This window comes from Girardinichthys multiradiatus, chromosome 18 (genome assembly GCF_021462225.1).
Source record: "Girardinichthys multiradiatus isolate DD_20200921_A chromosome 18, DD_fGirMul_XY1, whole genome shotgun sequence".
NCBI lineage: Eukaryota > Metazoa > Chordata > Actinopteri > Cyprinodontiformes > Goodeidae > Girardinichthys > Girardinichthys multiradiatus.
In genome coordinates this window covers 35,460,781-35,486,948 of record NC_061810.1, presented here as the reverse complement: position 1 = coordinate 35,486,948, position 26,168 = coordinate 35,460,781, and the positions used below count along the sequence as shown (strand labels likewise).

The window sequence follows — 26,168 nt, the reverse complement described above, 5'->3', positions numbered from 1 at the left end:
TTTGCAACAATAAATGTAAAAAAAGAAAAAGAACCATGTATCCTTTCTCCTCCATTTCACAGTTATGTACTTCTACTGTGTGATCCTTATAAAATGAATAGGAGCCAATGCCTTTGTAAGGCACTGTAAATCAGGTTTTAAAGTTGGAAACTAAAAGTGATGAGTTTTAGCAACTGGCATGCCCAGTAAACGCAGCATCTACACATACACAGCATAATTTTGCTACAGGGCTAAAACATAGTCTCCAAAATCCTGAAGAATTTTCAAGTAATCAATCTGTGGAATAAAAACATTCAGTATTTAAAATCAGAGTGAGTCTCTAAATGTTACAATTCAGGCCTTAATTGTGCAGTGGATTTAAAGGCTGTGTATCTAACATTTGGCTGGGTTGACAACCATTGCGTCTCCTCTCTGAGTAGGCACACCGGCACTGTCCTCACAACAGCAAGTGTACGTTTATTGTTCGTGATGTATACACAAACTACTATGAAACAGGTCTTAAAAAACATGGAGTCGCAATAACAGAAATCATTTGCTCTACAAATACTGCATAGTTTTATCAGTGCATTCGCATAGGCTCATCATTATTAAAGAAAATAGCAGGTGAGGTCAACGAATTTTTGGTTTTGTTGAGCATCTATTTGGAAAAGTGTAAACACTAGATAAGACCTTCCTGAGCATGTGTTCCAATTTATATTTTTAAAACGAATAACTGACCTGGGTAAAACAAATGACCTAGTCAAGACAAGGATTTACTATTATATAGTACACATCTACAGACAATGGTAATAGATTTCAGGGTGCATGATGAAGGACAGTGGGCTTCGGTCCATTGGGTTCTGGGCTAGTAAGCTGATTAACATAATTCTGTAGATGCTGAGTTTCTACAACACTGCAACTTGTGATGCTTTCTTAAGAAAGCAATTTAGGTCAACAGCCCTCCCTCCTAATACAGTTCACTATGAGCCCAACACGGGCAGCTCATTATTAAGACAGTAAAGATCAGTGGAAAGCGTTTAGTGCAGCTAGAAGCTACTGTTTTAAGCTAATAGTCTAATGGCACCGTTGTCAGAGCCAAGCAGCAGGAGCCTCTTGGTGGGCAGCACAGCCAGGCTGGTCAGAGTGCCGCGAAAGTTTTCCGTGCTCAGCTTTGTGCTGCTCACAGGGCTCAGGGAGATATCAGCCATGGAGTACACCCCAATCTTGTTAGCCACCGTTCCGGTTACGATCTGCGAACCGTAAAGGTCAAAGGCATGGATGTGGTCAGACTGCGACTTGTATTGGCGAAGAGGCTTGTTTTCAAGATCTTTCCAAACAGTCAGCGTGTAATCGGTAGAAGAGCTAATCACCAGGTTTCCCTCTGCAGCCTGAAAAACAAAACGAAAAAACAAGAAGCAAAAAAGATAATTGGGCCACAGCACCAAGATATTGTCCTGTCTAAAATCTTCAAAGCTATTTCCAAGATATTTAAAGTTCAAACTTCACAAACTAAGTGGTTTATTTACTGGAGTTCAAATAATTATAAAATAAAGACACAGAACACCCACATTTAGTGAAAACAATTTAGCAAACTCAATAACTTAATTTCCCTGCAGAAAATAAAAACATCTGAGTAATCTCAATGTGCCTGTGAGTATCAGTGTGGTCCATCTAATGAGTAACCCATGTCCATATTTGCCTAAACTTGTGCCTTTAAAACTAGAAATACAATCCTTGACCCAATTTGGGGTTAAATAAAGTTTGTGGTCTGTTGACAGCATATCTGCTGGGTACAACTTTCATCATCTCTGACACACTATACAAAGAAGATCAAAATAAAAGCAACATATATGTTCTAAGAGCAATCATAGAAGCCTAACCTGCTAGATTGAGTTTGTGTGAAATCTGTGAATAACATTTATAGGCCTTTTACAGCAATTTTCACATTTGAGTAAAGTATTTGTGTCATAAAATAGTTTTAAAAGAAAATTATGGTTAAAATAGCCCCCCACCCCTAAAAAAAAACAAACAACAGTACTTAATAGAACTTAACAGTACTTATTCCCCCCACAGACCCTTTGGGTCAAAATGTAATAATTTCTGAAACTGGTAAAGAACAGAGATCACTTATGAGTTAAAAACTCTAAAACTGACAGAGGGTGTACTTTCTTTTTATTATAGCTAAACATGGTACTGAAATCAGGTAGAATTCAACGTAAATAACAGGTGGTCCTCCTACACTCTACTGATATCAGAAAATCAAGATATTTAATCAAATTACCATTAAACTTTTAACCAGAGGGGAACACAAATCCATCACATCTTTTTATACATAAATGATTTGATGAGATTTCAAACTTTCAAACTGTTTAGGTTTGAAATGTGATATTTGTATGAGAGGTCTACATTGCCATCTGGACAACATGGGAACGAGCATTGGATGCATACTTCTAAAAAACCTTTAAAACATAATCAATCAATCATGTTGTGTTGATCATACAAAAAAACCCGAAAACCTAAGAAAACTGTTGCATATTTGATAGTAAAGTAGGTGTTTAAACCAAAAAGTTGTGTATTAATTTAATCAATAAATCAAATTATTGTAAGTCAATACAATACATGCCATTTTCAAGCTTCAAAATCCAGGAAAAAATTCTTTTTTGTAACTATAATATTACAATAAATACCAAATTGGTGTCTGTGGTTCTTGCAAATCCCTTTTAAAGCCCCCAAATCTGTACCCGTCTACCAAACCACCCTTGAACATTAGACAGACTGAAAAGAAGAAGGAAAAAAAAAAGCAATAACATTCATATGTTTTGAAATATAGGAGATGAAACGAATTGATTTCATGCAAGCATATATACATATCCAACATTGTAATGACACAACATATGTACCCATCCAACTCCACTGACAAGCAATAGAAAGAACAATGCACAGGCAGCTACATTCAGCAATGCATATAAAAGAAAAATATGGATTGATCCACACAAATGTTTACCTTCATTTGGAGAATATCTCCTTCATGAGCTGGCCAGCCCTTCAGTATAAGTCCTGTGCGTGCATCTAGCAGAACAATGAATCCTGAGGAGAAACCCGCAGCTACTGTGCGTCCCGAGGGGCTTACTGCCAGGTAGCGAATGAGCCCAGCGCTAACATTGTTATATGCCAGCCGAAATTCATGCTGGGGAAGCAGCAAAAGATTTGTCACTTTTAACATTAAAATAACTCAGTCATGGAGGAGTGCAAAAAGGCCCATTCTTTCAAAACACCAATGATTAATAGCTGTTGGGTGGTAAATGGCTTGGGTCTCGAGAGAATGAGCTCTCCAAGTGAAATTGCTACCTGCAATCCAGGTTTTCGAGGATCAATGAAGCGAAGAACAGAATCTGCACTGCCAAACACAACACTGGAGTGTGGAGCTGGCATTGTGGTGACAGCTGTAATTGGATTCCTCCCATCCACAGCTTCATACGAATGGATTTGCTTGCCTAGGAAACATTTTTAAAAAATTGAAAAAGTAATGAAAGTATGCAGGCAAAATTCCTAAACTCCCTAGTACAATTTAATCTTGAGCAGAAATTAATTTAACTTTTTGTACCTGTATACTGGTCCCACACATGCACAGTACCATCACAGCTGACTACTTCCTGCGAGGACTCGAGCTGTCCAACATAGAAGACAGACTTTCGATGTTCACTGTATGTCAGCCTAGGTTCCACCTCCTTAGTCCCATCACCATGGTTATAGAGGGGCCAAAGCTTCACAGTTTTGTCTTTGCTCCCAGACAGGAAGTAATCCTCTCCCACCAGTGGTGCCAAACACTTTATGGTGCCTGAATGACCTAAGAAACTCTGCAGTCTTATTTGGTGAAAGTGGAAATGTGAATCTTGTTGATTAATACCGATCTCATACTGCCAGTAGGCTAACCAGTTGCCCTGTAGAGAGCGGCTGCTACGAGGGAGCTCTTGCTTTAGGGCACTGTCTTCTGGGGAAGGGCCTGCAATCCAGGAGGTGAAGGAGGACACACCTGCAGAAGGAGTGGAAAATGTTGAGGCAGTAGTGATGATGGGAGTTGCATGGCTTGTGCGTCCCCAGGAGCTAGCCAAACTATGGTTAGTGCTGTCATCAAATTCATTGTCACGAGACACTTGGATACGGTTTCCGACCAGGTGACTTCCAAATGTGCCCGACTCGGGAAGGGAGTCTCCCTGTGTCGTGGAGCTGTGCGTGGAGTTGGGGAACGGGTTACAAACCACTTGTCTGCCAAGGCCAGAGGAAGATGCTGGTTCCAACCTGGAAGATGAGCTGTGTCTGGTCTCTGTAGTCACCTGACTCACACTCTGATGATAAGACTCGGCCAATTGCCAGACCAGTTCATGATTTGGGACCAGTTTTCGAATAGCAAAGTCACCTATTAACAGAATACAGAACAATGAGTTGAACCATCAGAGAACCTCTACATTTAGACATGCAGTCAGTTATTAGCTCTGCTCGGTGACCAGAAGGTGAAATACTGAGAAGTCTTTTTTTTTGCCAATTCATGAAATGGATCAAAGAGAACTCCCACTATTTTTCTAGCAGCAACACCTTTTTTATTTAATAAAAATGGGATAAGGCTGAGGGACTTTATTACATTTTTGATGATGCACAAATTTAATTCATGAAAGGACTAATGTTTTAATACTTATCTGTCGATCGACATATATAAATACATATGCATTACCTATGAGACAGTAGAAGGGAATGTAAGAGGCATGGGCCATCTCCGGGTTAAATACAGTCTGCAACTCCTCCAAGACCGCCATCTCATATGTTACATTTGACCCCTCAGGTGTGCAAATATCCACCACTGTTACTTCTCCCACAACTCTCCGAGGAGCATGATTCAGCTGCACAGGAAAGAGAAAGTCATGTTTATCTACAAACAAGTTGGTTTCATTTTCAAGAAAAGAGTGTAAATGCAGATCTTAACTTTTATTCTCTCATTTCCAATTTCTGTTTTCATATTTTACATCCATTAGCTACATCTCTACTTATTAAAAACGAGACAGTTGTTAATCAAGGTACAATTTGTCCATCAATGTATTGCCTTGCCAAAGTATTCATACACCATTACCACATTTTGTCACATTACAACCACAAAATTTAAGATTTTAAATGATAATGGATAACAACGTAGCACATAATTGTAAAGAGAAAAATCACTCATGGATTTTAATTTGTTTCACAAAAAAAAATCTGGTGTATTTATATTCAGCCTCCATCCCACTCTCGAGTCTTTTTCAAGACAGTTTTTAAATCTATCAATCTCCCCATCAATTTTGACCAGCTTCCCTGTCCCTGCTGAAGAAAACCATTACCACAGCATGATGCTGCCACCACGTTTCATAGTGGGGTTGGTGTGTTCAGGGTGATGTGCAGTGTGGGTTTGTGGTAGGCCAAAATGTTCATTTTTAGTCTCATTTGAACTAAGCAGCTTCTTCCACAAGTTTGCTGTGTCCTTCTGGTTAGTAGCAAACTGCAAAGTTGACTGTAATTTAGCTGTCTTCTTGCCACTTCTTGCTCCTCTTGTCTGGCCAATCAGTTAGAGAGCCATGTCTTGGTAGTTTTGCAGTTGGGCCATATAGACCATGACAGAGTGAACAGTGCTCCATGAGAGGTTCAAAGCTTTTAATACCATTTTATAACCAATCCCTGCTTTAAAATCTCCTCACAATTTTAATCCCAGATGATGTTTGCTCATTTATTTTCCTTGGCAAACATTTGAGGCAACTGGTTTCACTGAAGGGCTGCACGGTGTCGCAGTTGGTAGCACTGTTGCCTTGCAGCAAGAAGGTCCTGGGTTCGACTCCCGGCCAGGGGTCTTTCTGCATGGAGTTTGCATGTTCTCCCCGTACATGCGTGGGTTCTTACCGGGTTCTCCGGCTTCCTCCCGCAGTCCAAAGACATGCCTGTTAGGTTAATATGTTTTTTATGTGTGTGAATGAGTGTGGGCATGGTTGTTTGTGTGTTGCTCTGCGATGGACTGGCGACCTGTCCAGGGTGGACCCTGCCTCTCGCCTGTAGACTGCTGGAGATAGGCACCAGCTTCCCGCGACCCACTATGGAATAAGTGGTACAGAAAATGACTGACTGGTTTCGCTGAATTCTATTTAGGGCCATCAGCATAGGGGGGCTGAATACAAAAGGACAACATACATTTCAGATTTCTAATTGCAAATTATTTTGTAAAACCATGTACCATTTCCTTTTGACGTAACAATTATATGATCAAATGAAATCCCAATAAAATACAGAGAGGTTTGTGATTGTAATGTTACTACAAGTGAAAATGTTCTAGGGGTGTGAGTATTTTTCCAACTTGCATTTGCAATAAGAGTTAGGATATAATTTGACTTATTTAAGGGCTTCTGGAGTTTGCCATTTTAGTTAAAAAAACATTGTTATCATAAAGGGTTAAAATACTGGTATACCTGGGATTGAAGAGAATGCAGCAGAGAAAAAATGGCAAAGAATCGACACAAAGTGTCAGCCATGTGCTGTTGCACCATCTCCCTTCCAATCCGCAGACAGATGAGAGCCATTAGGCTCAGCGTCTTGAGGCAGACAGCAATGCGAGTTTGCACCCCACTAGGGAACCTACACAATACAACAGAATTGGAAAATATTGATCAGAGGTTGACTGACGTCTACATCTCATTGTTTATGATTCTATTCTGTTCAACCACACAAAAAAAAACATACAGGCATTAAACATAAAACAGATTTACCATGTTTAAGAACACAAGACAAAAGTAAAACTATCTGCAATATTTGGGACCTGTAATCTAAAATCTTCTCTATCCACCTCACGTGTGTGTTTTGCGTTACTTGCCCCATTCGTGGTGTAGTGATCAGATCTAAAAGTGGAAGGAGCACATCCTGATTGATCTTCATAAGCATGTCCATTAGCGTGGTGTCTGAGAGGAAAACAACAATCTTCTGGGTAAGTGATACGGCTCCAAGCAGACCTGCTTCCTTACGCGTGTTAAGACGCTGTGAAGATGGTGGAGACACCTGAAAAACATTTGTAAAGTATAAGCCCCTTTGTTTGTTTTTTGAAAAGATAATAACTTTAGCTCTGTGTTTGTTTAATTTCCCAAAACCCAAGCCAGGGAGTGGGGTTGCAATCTAGCTGTGGCTAAAACCTGTATTCATAACATCTACTTTGTATTATACATATGATATACATATGATGCACTGAATTTTAAACAAATAGAATAGACAAAAAACATAATCTGAACAAATTAATAATCAACCATTAAATAAAACACAAGTTAGACTATATATTTCTGGTGGTTAAGCATATTTTCCTTGTCTTACCAGATATCCTATATAAGGCAGGTACTGGTAGGTGAGAACAGGCTCTCCATATAGTTGAGCTATATAGATGAGACAGTCTAAAACAGGTCCTGCTGTTTGATCACCAATTACAGGTTTTTTCTCATACACACTGCCCATTCCCACACTTTCCAGATGGCTCTCCAGGGATGAAGGGGACACAAACTGGTGATTTTCAGGTCCTATACAGAGACAATATGATAAGCAAAAGTGTGAATTAAACTCAAGTAGTGGCATGTTGATGTAAAACAAAGGGGACCGTTTCTGTTAATATTATAGTAAGGCAACAAGCATTTTTACATTATGAACTCACACACCAATGTAGCAGTTTGTGAGCAATCGCAGCAAATTTCTGGCAACATATCTCGATGTCACTGTTGGCCCGAGTTTTGCAGATAGCCATCGAACCGTTTTGCAGACTGTATCTGTCAATAGCAACACAATTAAAACATTATAAATCGTACAGCAATTAAAAAAGAGCAACACAAATGGCCATTACTGGCTCACCTAAAAGAATTTTTTGCTCTTTCGCCTCGGACTCCTCTGACAGATCACGGTCCTCTTCCTCTTCCTCCTGACTACCCACAGTTCCTTTCTCAATCTCATCAAGCCTCATTCCATTAACAGTTTCTCCTTGAAGAGTCCTGAGAGAGGAGCCTGAATCCGTTAAATCAACGTCGAGGGAGGCTAGGTGATCCATCCCCTCCTTACTGTCACTGGCTAACTCTTCTTCCTCTAACTCGCCGCTTTCCTCTTCCTCACTAGCATGTTTCAGATCCTGGCTGCTGTCTGCAGATTTCAGACTCGCTCTATCTCGCATTGAATCATCACCCAGAGAGAGTTCACTTGTGCTGCTTTTGTCACTTAATTTTCCCACACTTAAAGATTCCTGATCATGATCCCTGGCAGCACTGTTTTGGCTCTGCTGCTTCCCAGCACCAACCCCTTCTCCATTGTTAACATAAAACTCATTCTGAAAGTCCTCGGCTTCTGAAAGAAACACTTGGTCATTGAGACTGATGCCAGAGGAGTAGTCAACTAGTCCACTGTCTCCAACCAGCCCAACAGCTCCACTGACCCCACTGGTACTGCCGATGTTGCCACCAACAGATGCAGATGACCGCGCCTTGCCAATCTGAAAGTCATCTTCCTCTTCCTCTCCTAGGTTACAAATGCCAGCCCTCAGTCCTTTATAACCTTCTCCACTACTGCCTGAGCTTTCAAAGCCAGTTAGGACTTGCATAACATGCGGGAGAAGGCTTGAGAGAAAGGCGTGGAGACCAAGCCTCATGATCAGCTGAAGGATAAAACAGTCAGTATAGAGATAGAAACGTCCTTTGAGACAGTGAGGGTTTTCATAAACATTGATCAGTGGCTTTAATAGGTACTTGTTTGCATTTCTGGGACCTAGGACTGTAGAGATGGGCTCAAAAAGGTACCAAGCTGCATAGACAGCAGTGGATTTCTCAAGCATGAGGGCTAGAATGAAGGGCAACAGAATCTCAAGACCTTCAGCAGTGATGTTACTCAGCAACAGTGCTTCAAGCTGCTGCCACAGGTGGAAGACGATGTCTCTTCCCTGAAGGCTACACACAGTACCCATCTTGGCATGGTAGGAGAAGATAAAATCATGAAGTGCTGCAAAATAGGAAGGGAAAGGAAAGGGACTGATAATAGAGTTCAATAACTGGTGAGGGCTTGGAGGAGGAAGACCATCGTAGATAGGGTCATATTTAAAAACAAGAGGCTTTGGGCAATCTGGTTCTTCCCTGTGTGCTACCCTAGCATGCTTCTCTAATAGCAACAAGGTCTCAAGAGCATGGTGCAAAGACAGTGGCACATCGCGAAGGTTTGCAGAGCACAGCTTCATGATGGCCTGGAAACGCTGTCTGAGTGGAGTGTCTGCCTTCAATCCTCTCAGTTTGGCAGCATAGAATATCTCTGCAGTGAGAACACCAAGTGCCTGCACATCCCTTTGGTAGAGGTTAGTAAAAGAAGGCCCAGATTCAATTTGCAAACCCTCTCTTGAGCCACAAGACGTTGCAGGATGCAATACTTCAGCATGAAGACTTTTTACCAAGAAATTATTCAACTTCTCCAGCTCTTCTAATGGTTGCAATGGGCTGAAACCCTCAGGCAGAATAATTTTGAATTCCTCTGTACTGGTAGTAGTAACATTTTCCCCATGTTTTTTGTTCATTTGCCCACCTTTTTGTAACACTGCACTTCGTAAAGCAGGACCTATGCCACTTGAGAAATCACTCGGCAATGGACTTGAAGACTGAGATGTAAGTGTTGTGCGCTCTCCACCAAATTTACCTCCACTTGCACTGATGGTTGGCAGATTGACAGGGCAAGATACCGAAGTGGAAGAGCCAGTGGATGCTAATGAGTCTATAGCTTCTGTACCTTGTTCAAGCTCATCATCTTTATCGGTCATGGTCCATGCAGTGGACTCGCATCCCTTGGATTCTGGTATCATTCCATCCACAGTGTCAACAATAGCGTCAATAGAAGGGATGTGTAGAGAAGGCACATTAAGAGCAGCAAGGCCCAGAATAGGAGGTTCTGCTGGGGCATACTGGGAAGCAGATAAACGTGGTGGGTGGGGCTGGTCAAATAGCTGAACTACACCATAGGTAGTCAGATTAGTGTGGTTGTCCACAAGGTGCAGGCAAACATTCTTGGCCTTGATAGCTTCTTTACCTGACAGCTTATAGCCAAATGTGAGATCTATCCAGTGATGTAAATGCTGGGAAACATCTCTACTCTCCAGAAGATCCCGGTGGACCTCAATAAACTCTTCACATGACTTGCACCAAGAAGGCACATCCAGATCGGGCATATCTGGGTGGATTGAGCGGAAAATGGAAGGATCTGTGTAGAATTCTGGAATGCATTCATCAGGAGTCCAGCTCTGCATGCGCTCCATAGTGGCTGGGTATTCATTGGGCTCCCACTGTGATCTAACATGGCTACAAAGCACTGACTTGGGTGTCTGTCGGGCTTTGTAAACATAATAAGTAATGTCTGAGAGCACGTCAGATATGTGATGAGGTACATGTAGGTGCTCAGATTGTCCAGCACCTCCAACGCCAACACTGAGATCTCCACCTACACCAATTCCATTACCCGATGCAGCTGCCAACGCCTCTTTGGTCATCTCATATGTAAAGTCCAGCTGCTTGTCACCCTTGTTGAGCCTGAACTTTGACCTCCTGAGATCTCGAAATTTTCCGAAAGGGACAGTAAAATCCACGACCCAAGGTAGCACCGGATGATAGTTAGGGTCCCCCTTCCGCCGTCCAGCTAACCTGTTCAGCTCCATCAAATAATGGAAGTTACTGACTCGTCCATGAACCCAGTCCAGAACCAGTGTCTTCAGCTCATCAAAGCAGTCTTCACACAGTCCATTGTTCTCTTGGGTCACACATTTGTTTTCTGTTGGCTGGGCATTTTTTGTCTCCTGGCTTACAATATCATCACCCTCTGCCTCTTCTTCTGACCCCAGGTCCTCATAATGAGAAAGATTTAGTTTGAGATGGCTGCAGAGTTGTTCATCTACTGCTATGTCCTGAAGAGACAGTTCTCCACAAGAAAGGCCTGCTGTATGGCACCCTCGCATAGCTACCAGAACCTGGTAGATGATGAACAAGACTTTGGCATGACTGTTGGCAAGCTTTGCTGGGCTGAAGGACACAATGTCATGAAGTGAATACTGAGTATAGGGTAGAACAACATACATTATTTCTTCTGTCTCCAGGAGACATTCTGCAGGTAGCACATTAGGACAAAGATTGTCTAACTGAGACTTTGAAAAACTGGATAAGTTACGTGGCAAAAAGATGTCTTTTTCCTTCTCTCTGGCTGGAGACAGGGAAGGTGAAACTTTGTCAGGTGAGATAAACGTCAAATTGAAGAGCTTCTCCAGTGCATGGCGTATTGCATCTACAGCACTAATATGCATCTGCTCACTTGGCCCTGTATATGCTTGCACAAGTTTGTAATGAGCTTCCCGCCACAGATTTCTGGGGAAAAAAAGAGAAATGCCCAAAAAGTCAATAAAAACCCAATCTTGTAAACGGTTTTCCTCATCTTGAACAAGATATGGCATAAATTGTTAAAGCTGACATTAAATCATCTTGCCTGTCCCTTTAAGAAAACATCTGAAACTTTGAGTTAAACAAGCTTGTTAAAAACATAAATGTACAATGTTGGTCGGAAGTTTACACAAATGTCATGCCAGTTTCAAACAATTACACCATACAATTATACTGAGTTGATAGGAAACTGGTTAGGACCAGGGCTACATAATACACTGCTGAAAAAAATAAAGGGAACACTAAAACAACACAATATAACTCCAAGTAAATCAAACTTCTGTGAAATCAAACTGTCCACTTAGGAAGCAACACGGATTGACAATCAATTTCACATTTTGTTGTTCAAATGGAATAGACAACAGGGGGAAATCTTTGGCGATTAGCAAGACACTCAATAAAGGAGTGGTTCAGCAGGTGGGGACCACAGACCACTTCTCAGTACCTATGCTTTCTGGCTGATGTTTTGGTCACTTTTGAATGTTGGTGGTGCTTTCACACACATGGTAGCATGAAACGGACACTACAACCCACACAAGTGGTATCCAGGATGGCACATCAATGCGAGCTGTGGCAAGAAGGTTTGCTGTGTCTGTCAGTATAGTGTCCAGAGCCTGGAGGTGCTACCAGGAGACAGGCCAGTACACCAGGAGACGTGGAGGAGGCTGTAGGAGGGCAACAACCCAGCAGCAGGACCGCTACCTCCGCCTTTGTGCACCACGGAGGAACAGGAGGAGCACTGCCAGATCCCTGCAAAATGACCTTCAGCAGGCCACAAATGTGCATGTGTCTGCACAAACGGTTAGAAACCGACTCCATGAGGATGGTATGAGGGCCCGACGTCCACAAATGGGGGTTGTGCTCACAGCCCAACACCGTGCAGGACGCTTGGCATTTGCCAGAGAACACCAGGATTTGCAAAATCGCCACTGGCGCCCTGTGCTCTTCACAGATGAAAGCAGGTTCACACTGAGCACATGTGACAGACGTGACAGTCTGGAGACACCGTGGAGAGCGATCTGCTGCCTGCAACATCCTTCAGCATGACCGGTTTGGCAGTGGATCAGTAATGGTGTGGGGTGGCATTTCTTTGGAGGGCCGCACGGCCCTCTATGTGCTCGCCAGAGGTAGCCTGACTGCCATTAGGTACTGAGATGAGATCCTCAGACCCCTTGTGAGACCATATGCTGGTGCGGTCGGCCCTGGGTTTCTCCTAATGCAGGACAATGCTAGACCTCATGTGGCTGGAGTGTGTCAGCAGTTCCTGCAAGATGAAGCTATGGACTGGCCCGCCCGTTCCTCAGACCTGAATCTGATTGAGCACATCTGGGACATCATGTCTCGCTTCATCCACCAACGACACGTTGCACCACAGACTGTCCAGGAGTTGGTGGATGCTTTAGTCCAGGTCTGGGAGGAGATTCCTCAGGAAACCATCCGCCGTCTCATCAGGAGCATGCCCAGGCGTTGTAGGGAGGTCATACAGGCACATGGAGGTCACACACAATACTGAGCCTCATTTTGACTTGTTTTAAGGACATTACATCAAAGTTGGATCAGCCTCTAGTGTGTTTTTCCACTTTAATTTTGTTTGTTTGGTTAATAAATTTGATTTCCATTGATGATTTTGTGTGATTTTGTTGTCTGCACATTCAACTTTGTACATAAAGTATTCAATGAGAATATTTCATTCATTCAGATCTATGATGTGTTATTTGAGTGTTCCCTTTATTTTTTGAGCAGTGTATATACCAAATTTATCATCTCTGCACACAATATAAATGTTGCAAAAAACTCCTTCGACCACAATAAATATTAGCTAATTATATAAATACCATGCATTCATGCTGTCTATTCTAGTAATATATCTCATGATGCTTGTTGATTAATATGGCAGAAAATGTTTTAACAAGGCGTCAATAAGTTCTGGCAAAGTCTTTAAGAAATTTGTTATTATTGCCAAAACAGCAGCTGTAGCCAGATGGATCCTTTCAGTAAATCTAGTAAGTTGTGGAAATTATGAATTTACATTTTTTCCAGTATCTGTATAGATTACTCACTATCTGGGATCTCCATTTGCAATGCACCCCAAACAGAATGATATTCACACTATTTGCCCTGATCTCATACAGCTCTAATAAGGCAGACTTTGAAAGTCTACCTTGTGTCTCCAACTCCTTTTCAAAATTCATAGAAGTTGTATGTTTTATAATAATTTCACCCTTTAATGCATTAAATACATTAAAGGTGAAACATTATAATAATGATAAACTTAAATAATGTAAACTTTCAAAGTCCAAAGTATTTCTAATTTACATACTTAAGATGTAATATTGATTTTTATTGTTTATAGTTTACTTTAAAAACATTTTCTTTAAGAACACTCACATTTTGAGAAATGTATTCTTTACTGGTCAAATTAAGTAGGTCACTAATACTAATCATTGATAATAAATCAATAAGAAAATGATCTTTAGAACACAAAGTTTTCTTCACTTTGGCCTAGTTCTGACACTGAAGCAGAGATGAGTTTTACCATACCTGACATTATGCTGTGACACACTTTGCATGGTTTTAACAAATGAATTCTGCGAGAGCAATTCCATCTCATGATGATCTCTGGCCAATCTGTAGCTCAGCTTGCTTTTCCTCAGACCCTGAATGCATATTCGTGTCCAGCCAGGTGGTAACTTTGTCTGTGAAGACCAAAGGTGTGTAGAGATTTCTGCCGCACTGATGCTTTCAAATCGGGGACAGGGCAAGACCCTCTTGTCCCTGAGGCCCATTACCCAGCGCGTAGGAACCAAGGCTACAAGCTCTCCATGTCGGGGCCCCTGGCCCTGCTGTCGCTGGTCAACTCCCAAGTCTCTCTCAACTGCCTGCATCAGCCAATCCATGGTGACTCTTTAAATGCTTGTTTACAGTTGCACTCTTACCAGTGACCTCACCACAGTCTTTCTCACTGGTGAGGGTATTCAGAGATCCATGGAGAAAGTTATCGGAGTCATCAAGAGCAAAGCCGGTCTCCTCTTAACCCTGCCTCTGCAGAAATGACTGACAAACACAAAAAGGAAATAAGATCAGAAACACTCTGAACTTCTGCAATTTTTTAAAAGGAAAAAAAGTCAATCTTTCTGTCTTTAAAAAGCCTTTTTCATACATAGCAAGGACAACACAAAGTGCTTTATATAAGATAGAAAAACTGGGGCCATGAAAGGCAAACAATAACCACTAAAGGGAAAAAATAATGGGCTAAACAAAGATTAAAATGGTGGTCAAAATAATTTTTTTAAGGCAGTGTAGTTTACAGAAAGACTGAGGAAACATTTGTTGTAATGATGGTGAGGAGACGTGAAAAGCTGATAATTACAAGTTTCTAAAATCATGATGACAGTACTAAAAATATAATGATAAATTTAAACAAAATGATTGGAAGATTAAGTTAAACTAGGAATAATTATGGCCAGTTATCAAAAGTCTGGTAAAAGCCAAACAAAAATTACAAGTCTTACATTTACTTTTAAAAACATCCATTGTCTCTATTACCCTCAGCTCTTCTGGAAAGGGGGTTGTATAAGGAAAACAATACCTCACAGGACGGCTATCAGTGTTACTTTTAGTTTTATCAAAAAAGTTTTTTTCAAAGGATGTGAGGGATCTGATAGCTTGTACAAAACAAGTAAACCAGACAAATATGTAGAACAGGGACCACTAATGACCTTAAACATTTTTAAATGCACCTTAAAATCAATGCTAAAACAATACAGGTAGCCAATGCAAGGGCTTTAAAATAGAAGTAATGTGAGCTCCATATCAGGTCTTCCTCAGGATTCATGCAACTAAATTTTAGAATAGCCATATTCTTTTTTAAAAGACAAGGAAAATGAGCATTGCAGAAATGTATTCTGTAAGTGATAACGGCATATACAAGTGCATCTCAATAAATTAGAGAAACATCCAAAATTTGATTTCTTTCAGTAATTCAATTCTAAAAAAGTAAACTCATGACATATATTCTTTAAACGCAGGGATATTTCAAATGTTAATTTCTCAATTTTGGCTCTATTATAACCATGTTCTGATCTACACAATGATATGGAAGACTGCTGGCTTGACAAGTTGCAGGGGTTCTTTTGCAGGCCCATTTATTCACCTTATTTTTGAACGCGGAAATAAATGTGTCCAACTTCCAGTTTTATGTGAGGCACTTCCGTTTCATTGGTTTCCTGGGCTAAATAACATAAGCTTGATGAAATTTGTGAACTAGGTTGTGGAAACATTTCCAAAAATTGCAGAAAAATCAAAATGGCAGGTCAGTGCCACACCCTCAAACTATCCATGAGTGGGAGGATGATATGAAGAAGTGGCCTCATATAACGTACGAAGACATTTTTAACTATTTTGTGTTGTCACTTGGTGTCGATGGCTCTACAATGCGCAATTACAAAGGTACAGAGGCATATCCGTACCTCCACAGTGGAAAAGTTGGCAAAGTATTAAATAACAACTTCGACGACCTGGTATTCATGAATACTGATGTGCAACCAAGCTAAAGCAAGTCTGACGTTCACTGTGCATGGATCCTCACTACATCAACCGGTATTATTGAGACAGTTGGGTGCTCCTGTGTCAAGGGAAGTCCTGCGGTCACGCAGCGGCGATCTTATGGAAGGTAGGCTAATGATTTGTCTCTTCAGTGCCATAACACACAAACTGTTGCCTGTTTACATGTTCAAAAGTATTGGCAATAAAGGGCCGATCGGATTAAAAAGTGCATCATGTAAACACGCCAATAGGGATATTATGATCAATTGGAATGAAATTGTATTCTTATAGAGAGGGTTGATTTATGCAGGTCATTAATCCAATTAGTGTCATTGGTTCAAATTATGTCATTCGGATTGAGGCAAACTGAAGTAAATGAGCACGTACATGGAGGACGGGGCAACTTGATGTTCATTGATGTTCATTTTATTCATCTACAACAGCTCTTTGAAGAAACCTGTAAAATATGAGCTACATTTAATATGAGCTTACATCAAACAACATTCAATTTCCCTTTTGGATGAATAAAGTATTTTTGAATTGAACTGAAGTGAATTTCCTCCCGCCCCCTAATCAAAAGAACAGTAACAACACGTTTGCTGAGCCTGTACCCTAATTATGAAAAGTAATAGCGCTTAAACCGTTCTCAGAAAATGGCTGGTCCATTCTATCCACTCCAAACAGTCCAACACACCTCAAAGTTTGTTTGTGTTTCTGCACAGGCAGAAGTACAACACGTCTGCTGTGGTTGTTTCGGGGAAATTTGACAATTTGAAACCATAACAATGAGTTGGTTGTGAAGAAACTTTGTTGTATTAGCCGCTACAGTGAAAGGAAGTCAGCTAGCCAGGGACCGGAAGTGCCCGACCGGAAGTCTTGCACAAAAAAAAGTCAATTGACTGTGTCCGTATTTCCGTTAAAAATAAGGTGAATACCCACCCTTTGAAGCTGACATGATTTTAGAAAGCTTTACCGTTAGCGGTGGCACAGGATGAAAGGAAGCGGGAACAGACTCAGCGCATGCGCTATAGCCAACATGAAAACCACACGGAAGGAGCCCAGATGTCAGTCAAAGAGTTTCAGCATAGCGATGACAATGAAATGCGCTGGCGAGAACCATGGTAATTGACACTGTCCACAAGTAAGGTAAGCCACAACAAGGTTAATGCTGAAGAAGCTGACTGCTCACAGATAGCTGTTTCCAAGCATAGCTATGAAAAGTTAAGTGGAAGGAAAAAGTGTGGGAGAAAAAGGGTCAGAGGCAACAGGTATAACTGCAGCCTTTAGAGGATTGCGATGCCCATTGACATTGCAGGAGATCCACATGGTGGGGAGTGCAATAGGAGACAGTGTTTCAAGTCACCACACAAAGACGTATCCAGGGGACATGCTACAACTGTCGCATTTCTTGTGTTAAGCCACTCCCGAGAAGAGACTTGTCTGGGCTAAGGAGAAATCGGCACAGACTGTTGGTCAGTGGTCCGAAGTCTTCTATTCAGATTAAGCTACATTTTGCATTTCATTTCGAAATCAGTGTCCCAGGAGGAAAAGTGGAGTTCCACAGCATCAAATATGCTTAAGGCCCAGTTTAATGTTTGCACAGTTAGTGATGATTTGGGGTGCCTTGCCATCTACTGGTGTTAATCCACTGTGTACATAGTCAGCACAGATGGCTACCGGGATATTTTACAGCACTTAATACATCCCTCTGCTGACATGGATTGCAGAGTTGGTGATTTTACTTTTCAGTAGGGCTTGGCACCTGCCCACACTGCCAAACATACCAGCGCATTGTTTAATGAGAATTGTATAACTCTGTTTGACTGGCCAGAAAACTCTCCTGATATAAACCTATAAAGAATCAGTGTGGTATTGTCAAGAGGAAGATGAGAGACAACAGGCCCAATAATGCAAACAACCTGAAAGTCACTATTAAAACAACCTGGACTTCTGTACCACCTCAGCAGAGATATAGGCTGACGGTTTTCATGCCACACCGCATTTATGCAACGATTTATGCAAATGAAGCCCCAGCCAAGCAAGCTAATATTTCTGTTTTGAAAACCATTTTATTGTATATCTTAATTAATATTCTAATTTTCTGAGATAGAGAATTTGTGTTTTTTTCGCTAGACATAATCCATAATCGTCAGATTTCACTGAAATAAATGTGAAATTAATCACTCTTTATTTAATGAATCTAGATAATACATTTGGCTTAAGCATATCGCCTCTTCAGTGATATTCTAGTCTATTGAGATGCATGTTTTAAGGTCTTTGCACTTGGACCTAGAGAGAAATGGTCAAGCTCTGTCAATATGAGCTAAGAGACTTTCTGTTTCTTGTAGATAAGGTGCTTTAAAAATAATCTGACGCCAATGAAAACATATGAATAAAACTGAAAGTCCAATGACTCGTATCACATGACTGAAACCTTTAGAATAACTGCCTTTAAGTTTGACGGAAACTAAAGTTACTTTAGCACAATAAAAGTCCTAATCACTGCATCTAACTTACTGAACATCTCTGCATACCTTAAAGACGTAAATGCATTGATTAAAAGGGAATATCCACTTAAAATTCAGGGTACCAGTAGTGCAAACCTTACACGTTTTCTAAATGATTTCAATGCAAACGTTAAAAATAAATGAGCAGCTAAAGCGAACTGAAACTTCTACGAATTTCTTTTAGGGAAGTGAAGCTAGCTAACACCTAGCGTAAGAAGTAGGCTAACCTTACATCAAGCTGAGCAAAAAGAAAACATTATTAAGTTAGTTGCAAGGCTTACAGACGGAGGACTTTGAATGTAACTCCACTGTGATTACATACTCCAGCAAGTACGCTTACTGTTTAACGCTTAGCTCGCCTCTCACCACTTGTAGCAGCTGACAGCTAGTTGGCGTTGAGCTAACTGTGTCTCCCCGCTTCATGCATGACGCGTTTATGTCACACTACGAATCCGAGACATACTGCGAGGTTAGCTGCGTTTGCTTCATTTCCTGGTGTTTGCAGATGCGTGTCAGCCGACGGACAGACGGACGGACGACAGTCAGTCAGCCGACTGTGTTTTGTTGTGAGCTAGTCGGAGCCATATTTCAGAAACGGCGCCTCACGTGACACAGCACCAGCCCCGTCTCATGTGATTCCAGCTGCTGCCCTTCAGCAGGCAGGGACAGCCTCAATGACATCCATTCAGAAAGGTCCACTGCTATGGATGTATTTATTAAATGTGGCCAGAAGGAAAACAAGAGGTATACGTACACAGTAGACATCAATCAAACTTTAGTTACTGAGCACTTTTCATACAATCAGGCGTGAAAAAAATGTCCTTTACCGAGGTTAAAAAGAAGGCATTTAACCACTAGAGACACACACAATGAAATGATCAGATCAATATTGATGTTATAATAACACAAGTGTGGATTTTAAGTTACTGGCTATCTAAATAGTTGGTTTATTTTTATTTATTATTATTGTTTTCATTGTGCAGGGGAAAAAAAAACACTTTAGAGATTATTAGGTGTTTTAAAAATGTCCTTATCACACAACCCTGGATGGCTAAGCTATGTTTTATCTCAAACAACTTAAAGTTGCATATTTTCTAACAGAGCAAGTTGCCCCAGACTAAACCTCCCTACCTTTCTTGTAGCTCCTTGAGAATCTAAAAGTAGAATGGGAGGTTGATCAGGTCATCAGGTTTCTTACTCCCATATTTTTTTTTTAAACTAAGCCTAAATCCTCTTTTTTTCTAATAACTTTACACTTTACACCTACAGGTTACTGACACACTTGTTAACTATTAAACTGTATTGTTCATTAAAAAGGAATATAAAAAAATCTTCAAGCAACTCAAATAATATATACATTTATTTTCTTTAAATACAATTGAACAGCTTGTTAATGTGGTGGTTAGCTCTGTTATCTCACAGCAATATGCATGGTGTGCAGTTAGATTTTTTTTTCATTGGTTTTTCTTTGAGTTTGTGGATCTTTTTCCTGTGTGAAACATTTCTGAGACTCTCTCTTGCCTATTAACTGTGATTTTCAGATATAACTGTGCTTGCCAGGATATGAACCTCTGTAGGCCTAATGGACATTAGAAGAATCATTTTGGCAACACGTGTTGCAAAGTTTTTGTACCGTATACATATATACATTTTATATTATTCAAGTTTTTTTCTTGAAGCAATTGCTAGCATTATTGTAATTATTCTAAAATTAAATGTTTTCTTCATTTTCCAAATTATTATAATAGTATTGTGTTTTGTTTTTTATTTAACCGTTATGTAGCATTCCTGCTTTTAGTCAGGGTTCTGGTAAATTTCAGCGGTGTCAATGAAATCCAATCAGAATTAAAAACCTTTCTGTCAAAATGGTGCTTTGTATTTCAAAAAACACCACAGACAACCTTTTAAATGACATTATTTTACACCTTTTGAGCTTCTAACCTGAGTGGTGTGTTGTATGGGTTTTGTCCACAAGGTGGCAATGTAATTTCACACAAAACTTTCAGGAGGAGAAAACAAATGTAGTTACATTCGCTTTAAAGGGGCGTCTTGCAACAAATTTGATTTAAGTGAGCTAATGATTTCTATTTGTTTTAACGCAAAAGTTAAAGACGTCTTTGGCGAAAATGCTCATAGTTCGTTTTTGGTCAAATATTTTATTTTGTATATAACTTTGTGTTCTCAGTGCCTTCTAAAATTATTGACAGCCCTGGAGAAATAAGCATCACATCCTATTTATACCCCAGGGAGAAATTGGGGGGAAATATATAAAATAAAAAGGGTGCAATGACATTGTTACTTACAGTTCTCCAAATCTATTAGATTGTGAGGATATCTTTTGTCCACAGTCCTGAGATTTTCAGTTGGATTCAGATCTGGGCTCTGGTTAAACCATGGAAAAACTTTTATTTTCTTCTGTTGAAGCCATTCTTCATTTTAATGTGATGCTGGAAAATGAAATCCATCTTCATCGTCAGGTTTCAGCAGACACCTGAAGGGTTTGCATCAAGGCTAACTGGAATTCAGAACTGCTCAAAATCTAATTCACTGAAACATAAACCCAGAAGCAAAGCAATGGATGATGGTGCTTCCACAGCCATGTTTCATGGTGAGTTTTGTGTTCCTTTAGTGGTGCTCAGTTCTGTTACTAGGCCAAAAATACCATTTGGAATTGTGGTTGAAAATTCAAGTTGGATTCTCTCACATGATTTCGACTAGACTAGATGTTTTTGGAACAAAATGATTCTGTTTTGCAACCATACTCCTTAGTCCAGACATAAGGAGAGTATGCCAGATTGTTCTCAGAACACAACCAAAACTTGTAGGGTCTCCTGCAGTACCTTTAGTGTGACACTATGCAGCCTCCCTAATCAGTTTCCATCTTGTATTTCCAAATTTAGAAAAACTTCCAGTATTTGACTCTTAGGTCTCAAAATTGTTATGACTGTCTTCCCTCTACGGGTAAATACACAAGTAATGCTTTATTTTTAATCTTTCTCCAGACTGATAACTTTGTACAATGGGATTATTTTAGTCTTTTCTAACCTACTTGTGAATTATGATTTAAGCTAAAGGATGCAAATGAACATTTGTCAGGGCAGTTCAACCAGGACAGCTGAACTTTATTTCAGCCGTAAATAACCTGCAAAATAACTCAAATTCATTCTTTACAAAGTAAAGGGTTGGGGCTGTGCACACTTAAGCAGCCAGGCTATTGTAGTTTTTATTTTTATTTTTATATGTTTCCACTGACACACTATATCAGAAAAATGTTATATTAAAGGTGGAAAAAGGTTAGAAACGATTTTGCATGGTCTCGACTTTTTAAATCCTAAAAACCTGGGATTTTGATAGTGTGTAAAGTTATATTGTATGTTTGCAAACACTTAATGGGTGTATAATAAACACATAAAGATTAGTAAGTTTGTGAAATATTTTGGTTTGTGAAATATTATGGTGTTATGGTTGCAATTGACTGTTGACAGCTCATAAAAAGCTATTCTTGCAGAAAAAAGTGTACTTGAAACAGTTTTTCAGTGCAGTTATATCTGTTGTGTTTAGATGTATGTTTTTGGCAAATTGAGTGTGAAAAGATGCTTCTTTTAACTAAAATAAAAAATAAAAGACAAGACAATATCCAATTTAATCCAGCAAATGGTAGAATCAGCAGACTGTCTAAATGTAACAGCTGGTTGCTACCTTGCATTTTGTATGGCTCGACGTAGTATTTATGCACAACCACTGTGGGTTTGAAACCCTGAATTACAGGGACACAAATTAAAAGCTTCCCTCATCCAAGCATACCACCAGTGCAAAATAATTACTGTGAGCACTTTTACAGCAAAGATATAGCCAGGCAGTATGACATTCTTTAGTCAGAATATCATGTTCCTCTTTTTGTTTCGCTCTTAGTAAAGTACAAAAAAATAGCCCTGTCATGTTAAAAGAACACACAAAAGCACACATCTAACTGGAACCAACCAAATTCTGCCTCTATGTTAAATCAGTTTCCCCATTTCCTTTACAAAGTCAGAATGCTGAATTTGAAAGTTTTACAAACTTTGAAATTTGACAACATGTACGTCAAACATCTTGGACAGCTTTAAAATATACAGGGGTTGGACAATGAAACTGAAACACCTGTCATTTTAGTGTGGGAGGTTTCATGGCTAAATTGGACCAGCCTGGTAGCCAGTCTTCATTGATTGCACATTGCACCAGTAAGAGCAGAGTGTGAAGGTTCAATTAGCAGGGTAAGAGCACAGTTTTGCTCAAAATATTGAAATGCACACAACATTAATGGTGACATACCAGAGTTCAAAAGAGGACAAATTGTTGGTGCACGTCTTGCTGGTGCATCTGTGACCAAGACAGCAAGTCTTTGTGATGAATCAAGAGCCACGGTATCCAGGGTAATGTCAGCATACCACCAAGAAGGACCAACCACATCCAACAGGATTAACTGTGGACGCAAGAGGAAGCTGTCTGAAAGGGATGTTCGGGTGCTAACCCGGATTGTATCCAAAAAACATAAAACCACGGCTGCCCAAATCACGGCAGAATTAAATGTACACCTCAACTCTCCTGTTTCCACCAGAACTGTACGTCGGGAGCTCCACAGGGTCAATATACACGGCCGGGCTGCTATAGCCAAACCCTTGGTCACTCATGCCAATGCAAAACGTCGGTTTCAATGGTGCAAGGAACGCAAATCTTGGGCTGTGGACAATGTGAAACATGTATTGTTCTCTGATGAGTCCACCTTTACTGTTTTCCCCAAATCCGAGAGACTTACAGTGTGGAGAAGCCCCAAAGAAGCGTACCACCCAGACTGTTGCATGCCCAGAGTGAAGCATGGGGGTGGATCAGTAAAGGTTTGGGCTGCCATATCATGGCATTCCCTTGGCCCAATACTTGTGCTAGATTGGCGTGTGCGTCACTGCCAAGGACTACCGAACCATTCTTGAGGACCATGTGCATCCAGTGGTTCAAACATTGTATCCTGAAGGCGGTGCACCAATACACACAGCAAGACTGGTGAAAGATTGGTTTGATGAACATGAAAGTGAAGTTGAACATCTCCCATGGCCTGCACAGTCACCAGATCTAAATATTATTGAGCCACTTTGGAGTGTTTTGGAGGAGCGAGTCAGGAAACGTTTTCCTCCACCAGTATCACGTAGTGACCTGGCCACTACCCTGCAAGAAGAATGGCTTAAAATCCCTCTGACCACTGTGCAGGACTTGTATATGTCATTCCCAAGACAAATTGACGCTGTATTGACCGCAAAATGAGACCCTACACCAAACTAAGAAATTATTGTGGTCTAAAACCAGGTGTTTCAGTTTCATTGTCCAACCCCTGTAGTTACTGATTGTGAACGCATTTGTTTTTGTTGACCGGCTGACAATCCTTTTTATTAGCTAAACACAGATAAATGTAAAACAATGTTTAGAAGGATTTATTTTATTTTTTTCACAAACGTTAGACCATCTATTACAAATTCAGTTGGACAAAATTAAATAGAATTCATGCAGCATTTAATCGAACATGTAAAGAAGTCAATGGTATTATTTGACAAAAACAAAATTTGGAGAATTACTAATCTTCCCTGATTACACATGACTCTAGTATTTTAATGGTGACGACTCATTCTAAGAGTCCTCCCATCTACGCTGATAAATGGCTATAATTGTGATGACAATCATTTGTTAGTTCACAAATATTGATGGATAGATAATGTAATACTGCAAAATGATATAAATGACCACCCATGTGAAGTAATGCAATGACATTTTAAATGAATTATTACCTTTGTGTCTCTGGAGAAAACCAGATTACAGATTCAAAATAGTTTCTGACTATGATCTATAAACAAGATAATACTCGAGAAATAAGATACAGTATAGGCTATATCATAGTGTTGAAAGAATGGTGGAACCAGATTACTTATTCAATAGTTACAAAAGATAAATATAAGCTTAGCAAAATATCTTGCTTATTATTTTTTGTTCATTCAACTGTTGTTTGTTAGAAAAATATTGGTTAAATTATGAGACTTTAAAGTAAAGAGCATTATAGAAATAATACAATATTGAATAATTTCAAAGGTAAAAATAATTTTTACAGTTTATGTAAAAGAAAATATCTTTCTCTACCTGCACCTGAAGATTACAACACTTCCTTAAAGAAGGCTGAAATAAAGTAAAATAAAGTTCATTTTTAAAAAGAAGTAGATGAAGTCAATCCATTTTCGGGGAGAACAAACACCAAACTTTGAGGTGAAGGAGTTATTTTGTAATTTTCATATAGGTCAGAGTACTTGTACGGGGTTTTTATGAAAAGCTTACAAAATATGTTTTTAGAGAAAATCACACATTTCCTACAAAGCTAAAGAAATAGTTTAGATCTGACCGGTTTTTCAGGAGCAAGCTAAAGTCATGTTCTGGGCAGCTGTTACTGTAAATCCTTTAATTTCACATAATTCCACTTCTCATGCAAAGAATATTTCAATAATAATTCACAATAATTATCTCTGGTTTTATTTCAAGTGCAAAGTGCATTTGGTTATTCATTGCTAAACATTTTGGTGTTACCTGAAAATGTTTAAATGCATACATTTTTTCATTCAATTAAAACCGTGCACCCTTTTCTCTGGCATCTCATTTGGAGCACTTTAAACTATAGGAATGGCACAAAAGTGAAGTTTATTAGTTTTGAAACTATTCAATTTAGAAACCATCGGAAAACCTGAAACTGGCCCATGCCTTCAACCAATCCTGCTAAAGTGTTGCTTCTCAAAGATATCTATTTCAAAGTGTCTGAGTATCATTGATGATTTGTTGCTTTTCTTTAGAATTAATTGTAGGATATTTCAAAGATGAACCATCCATGTTGGAGTAAATAAAAAAAGTGTACTCCTACAATTTCCTTATAACTCTACAGGGGTTGGACAATGAAACTGAAACACCTGTCATTTTAGTGTGGGAGGTTTCATGGCTAAATTGGACCAGCCTGGTAGCCAGTCTTCATTGATTGCACATTGCACCAGTAAGAGCAGAGTGTGAAGGTTCAATTAGCAGGGTAAGAGCACAGTTTTGCTCAAAATATTGAAATGCACACAACATTATGGGTGACATACCAGAGTTCAAAAGAGGACAAATTGTTGGTGCACGTCTTGCTGGTGCATCTGTGACCAAGACAGCAAGTCTTTGTGATGTATCAAGAGCCACGGTATCCAGGGTAATGTCAGCATACCACCAAGAAGGACGAACCACATTCAACAGGATTAACTGTGGACGCAAGAGGAAGCTGTCTGAAAGGGATGTTTGGGTGCTAACCCGGATTGTATCCAAAAAACATAAAACCACGGCTGCCCAAATCAGGGCAGAATTAAATGTACACCTCAACTCTCCTGTTTCCACCAGAACTGTACGTCGGGAGCTCCACAGGGTCAATATACACGGCCGGGCTGCTATAGCCAAACCCTTGGTCACTCATGCCAATGCAAAACGTCGGTTTCAATGGTGCAAGGAACGCAAATCTTGGGCTGTGGACAATGTGAAACATGTATTGTTCTCTGATGAGTCCACCTTTACTGTTTTCCCCAAATCCGAGAGACTTACAGTGTGGAGAAGCCCCAAAGAAGCG

General features: G+C 40.0%; 1 protein-coding gene across 2 annotated transcripts in view; it reads right to left on the bottom strand.

Annotated features, from left to right (window-relative positions):
- wdr81 (WD repeat domain 81) overlaps positions 1-19,123 on the bottom strand; it is a 19,528-nt gene extending 405 nt beyond the window's left edge. The window contains exons 1-12 of one of the 2 annotated variants that reach the window (XM_047391268.1): positions 18,858-19,123; positions 14,007-14,519; positions 7,873-11,393; positions 7,683-7,790; positions 7,348-7,547; positions 6,860-7,041; positions 6,459-6,624; positions 4,709-4,874; positions 3,584-4,396; positions 3,328-3,473; positions 2,984-3,166; positions 1-1,367 (exon numbers count right to left, since the gene is read on the bottom strand). The exon at positions 1-1,367 is cut by the window's left edge and continues 405 nt beyond it. In XM_047391268.1, the coding sequence (XP_047247224.1) occupies positions 1,041-1,367; positions 2,984-3,166; positions 3,328-3,473; positions 3,584-4,396; positions 4,709-4,874; positions 6,459-6,624; positions 6,860-7,041; positions 7,348-7,547; positions 7,683-7,790; positions 7,873-11,393; positions 14,007-14,362 (6,168 nt within the window). In that variant the 5' untranslated portion in view covers positions 14,363-14,519; positions 18,858-19,123 and the 3' untranslated portion in view covers positions 1-1,040. The remainder of the gene's footprint in view (positions 1,368-2,983; positions 3,167-3,327; positions 3,474-3,583; positions 4,397-4,708; positions 4,875-6,458; positions 6,625-6,859; positions 7,042-7,347; positions 7,548-7,682; positions 7,791-7,872; positions 11,394-14,006; positions 14,520-18,857) is intronic. The other variant, XM_047391269.1, reaches the window with a different exon arrangement.
- Positions 19,124-26,168: the final 7,045 nt, after the last annotated feature.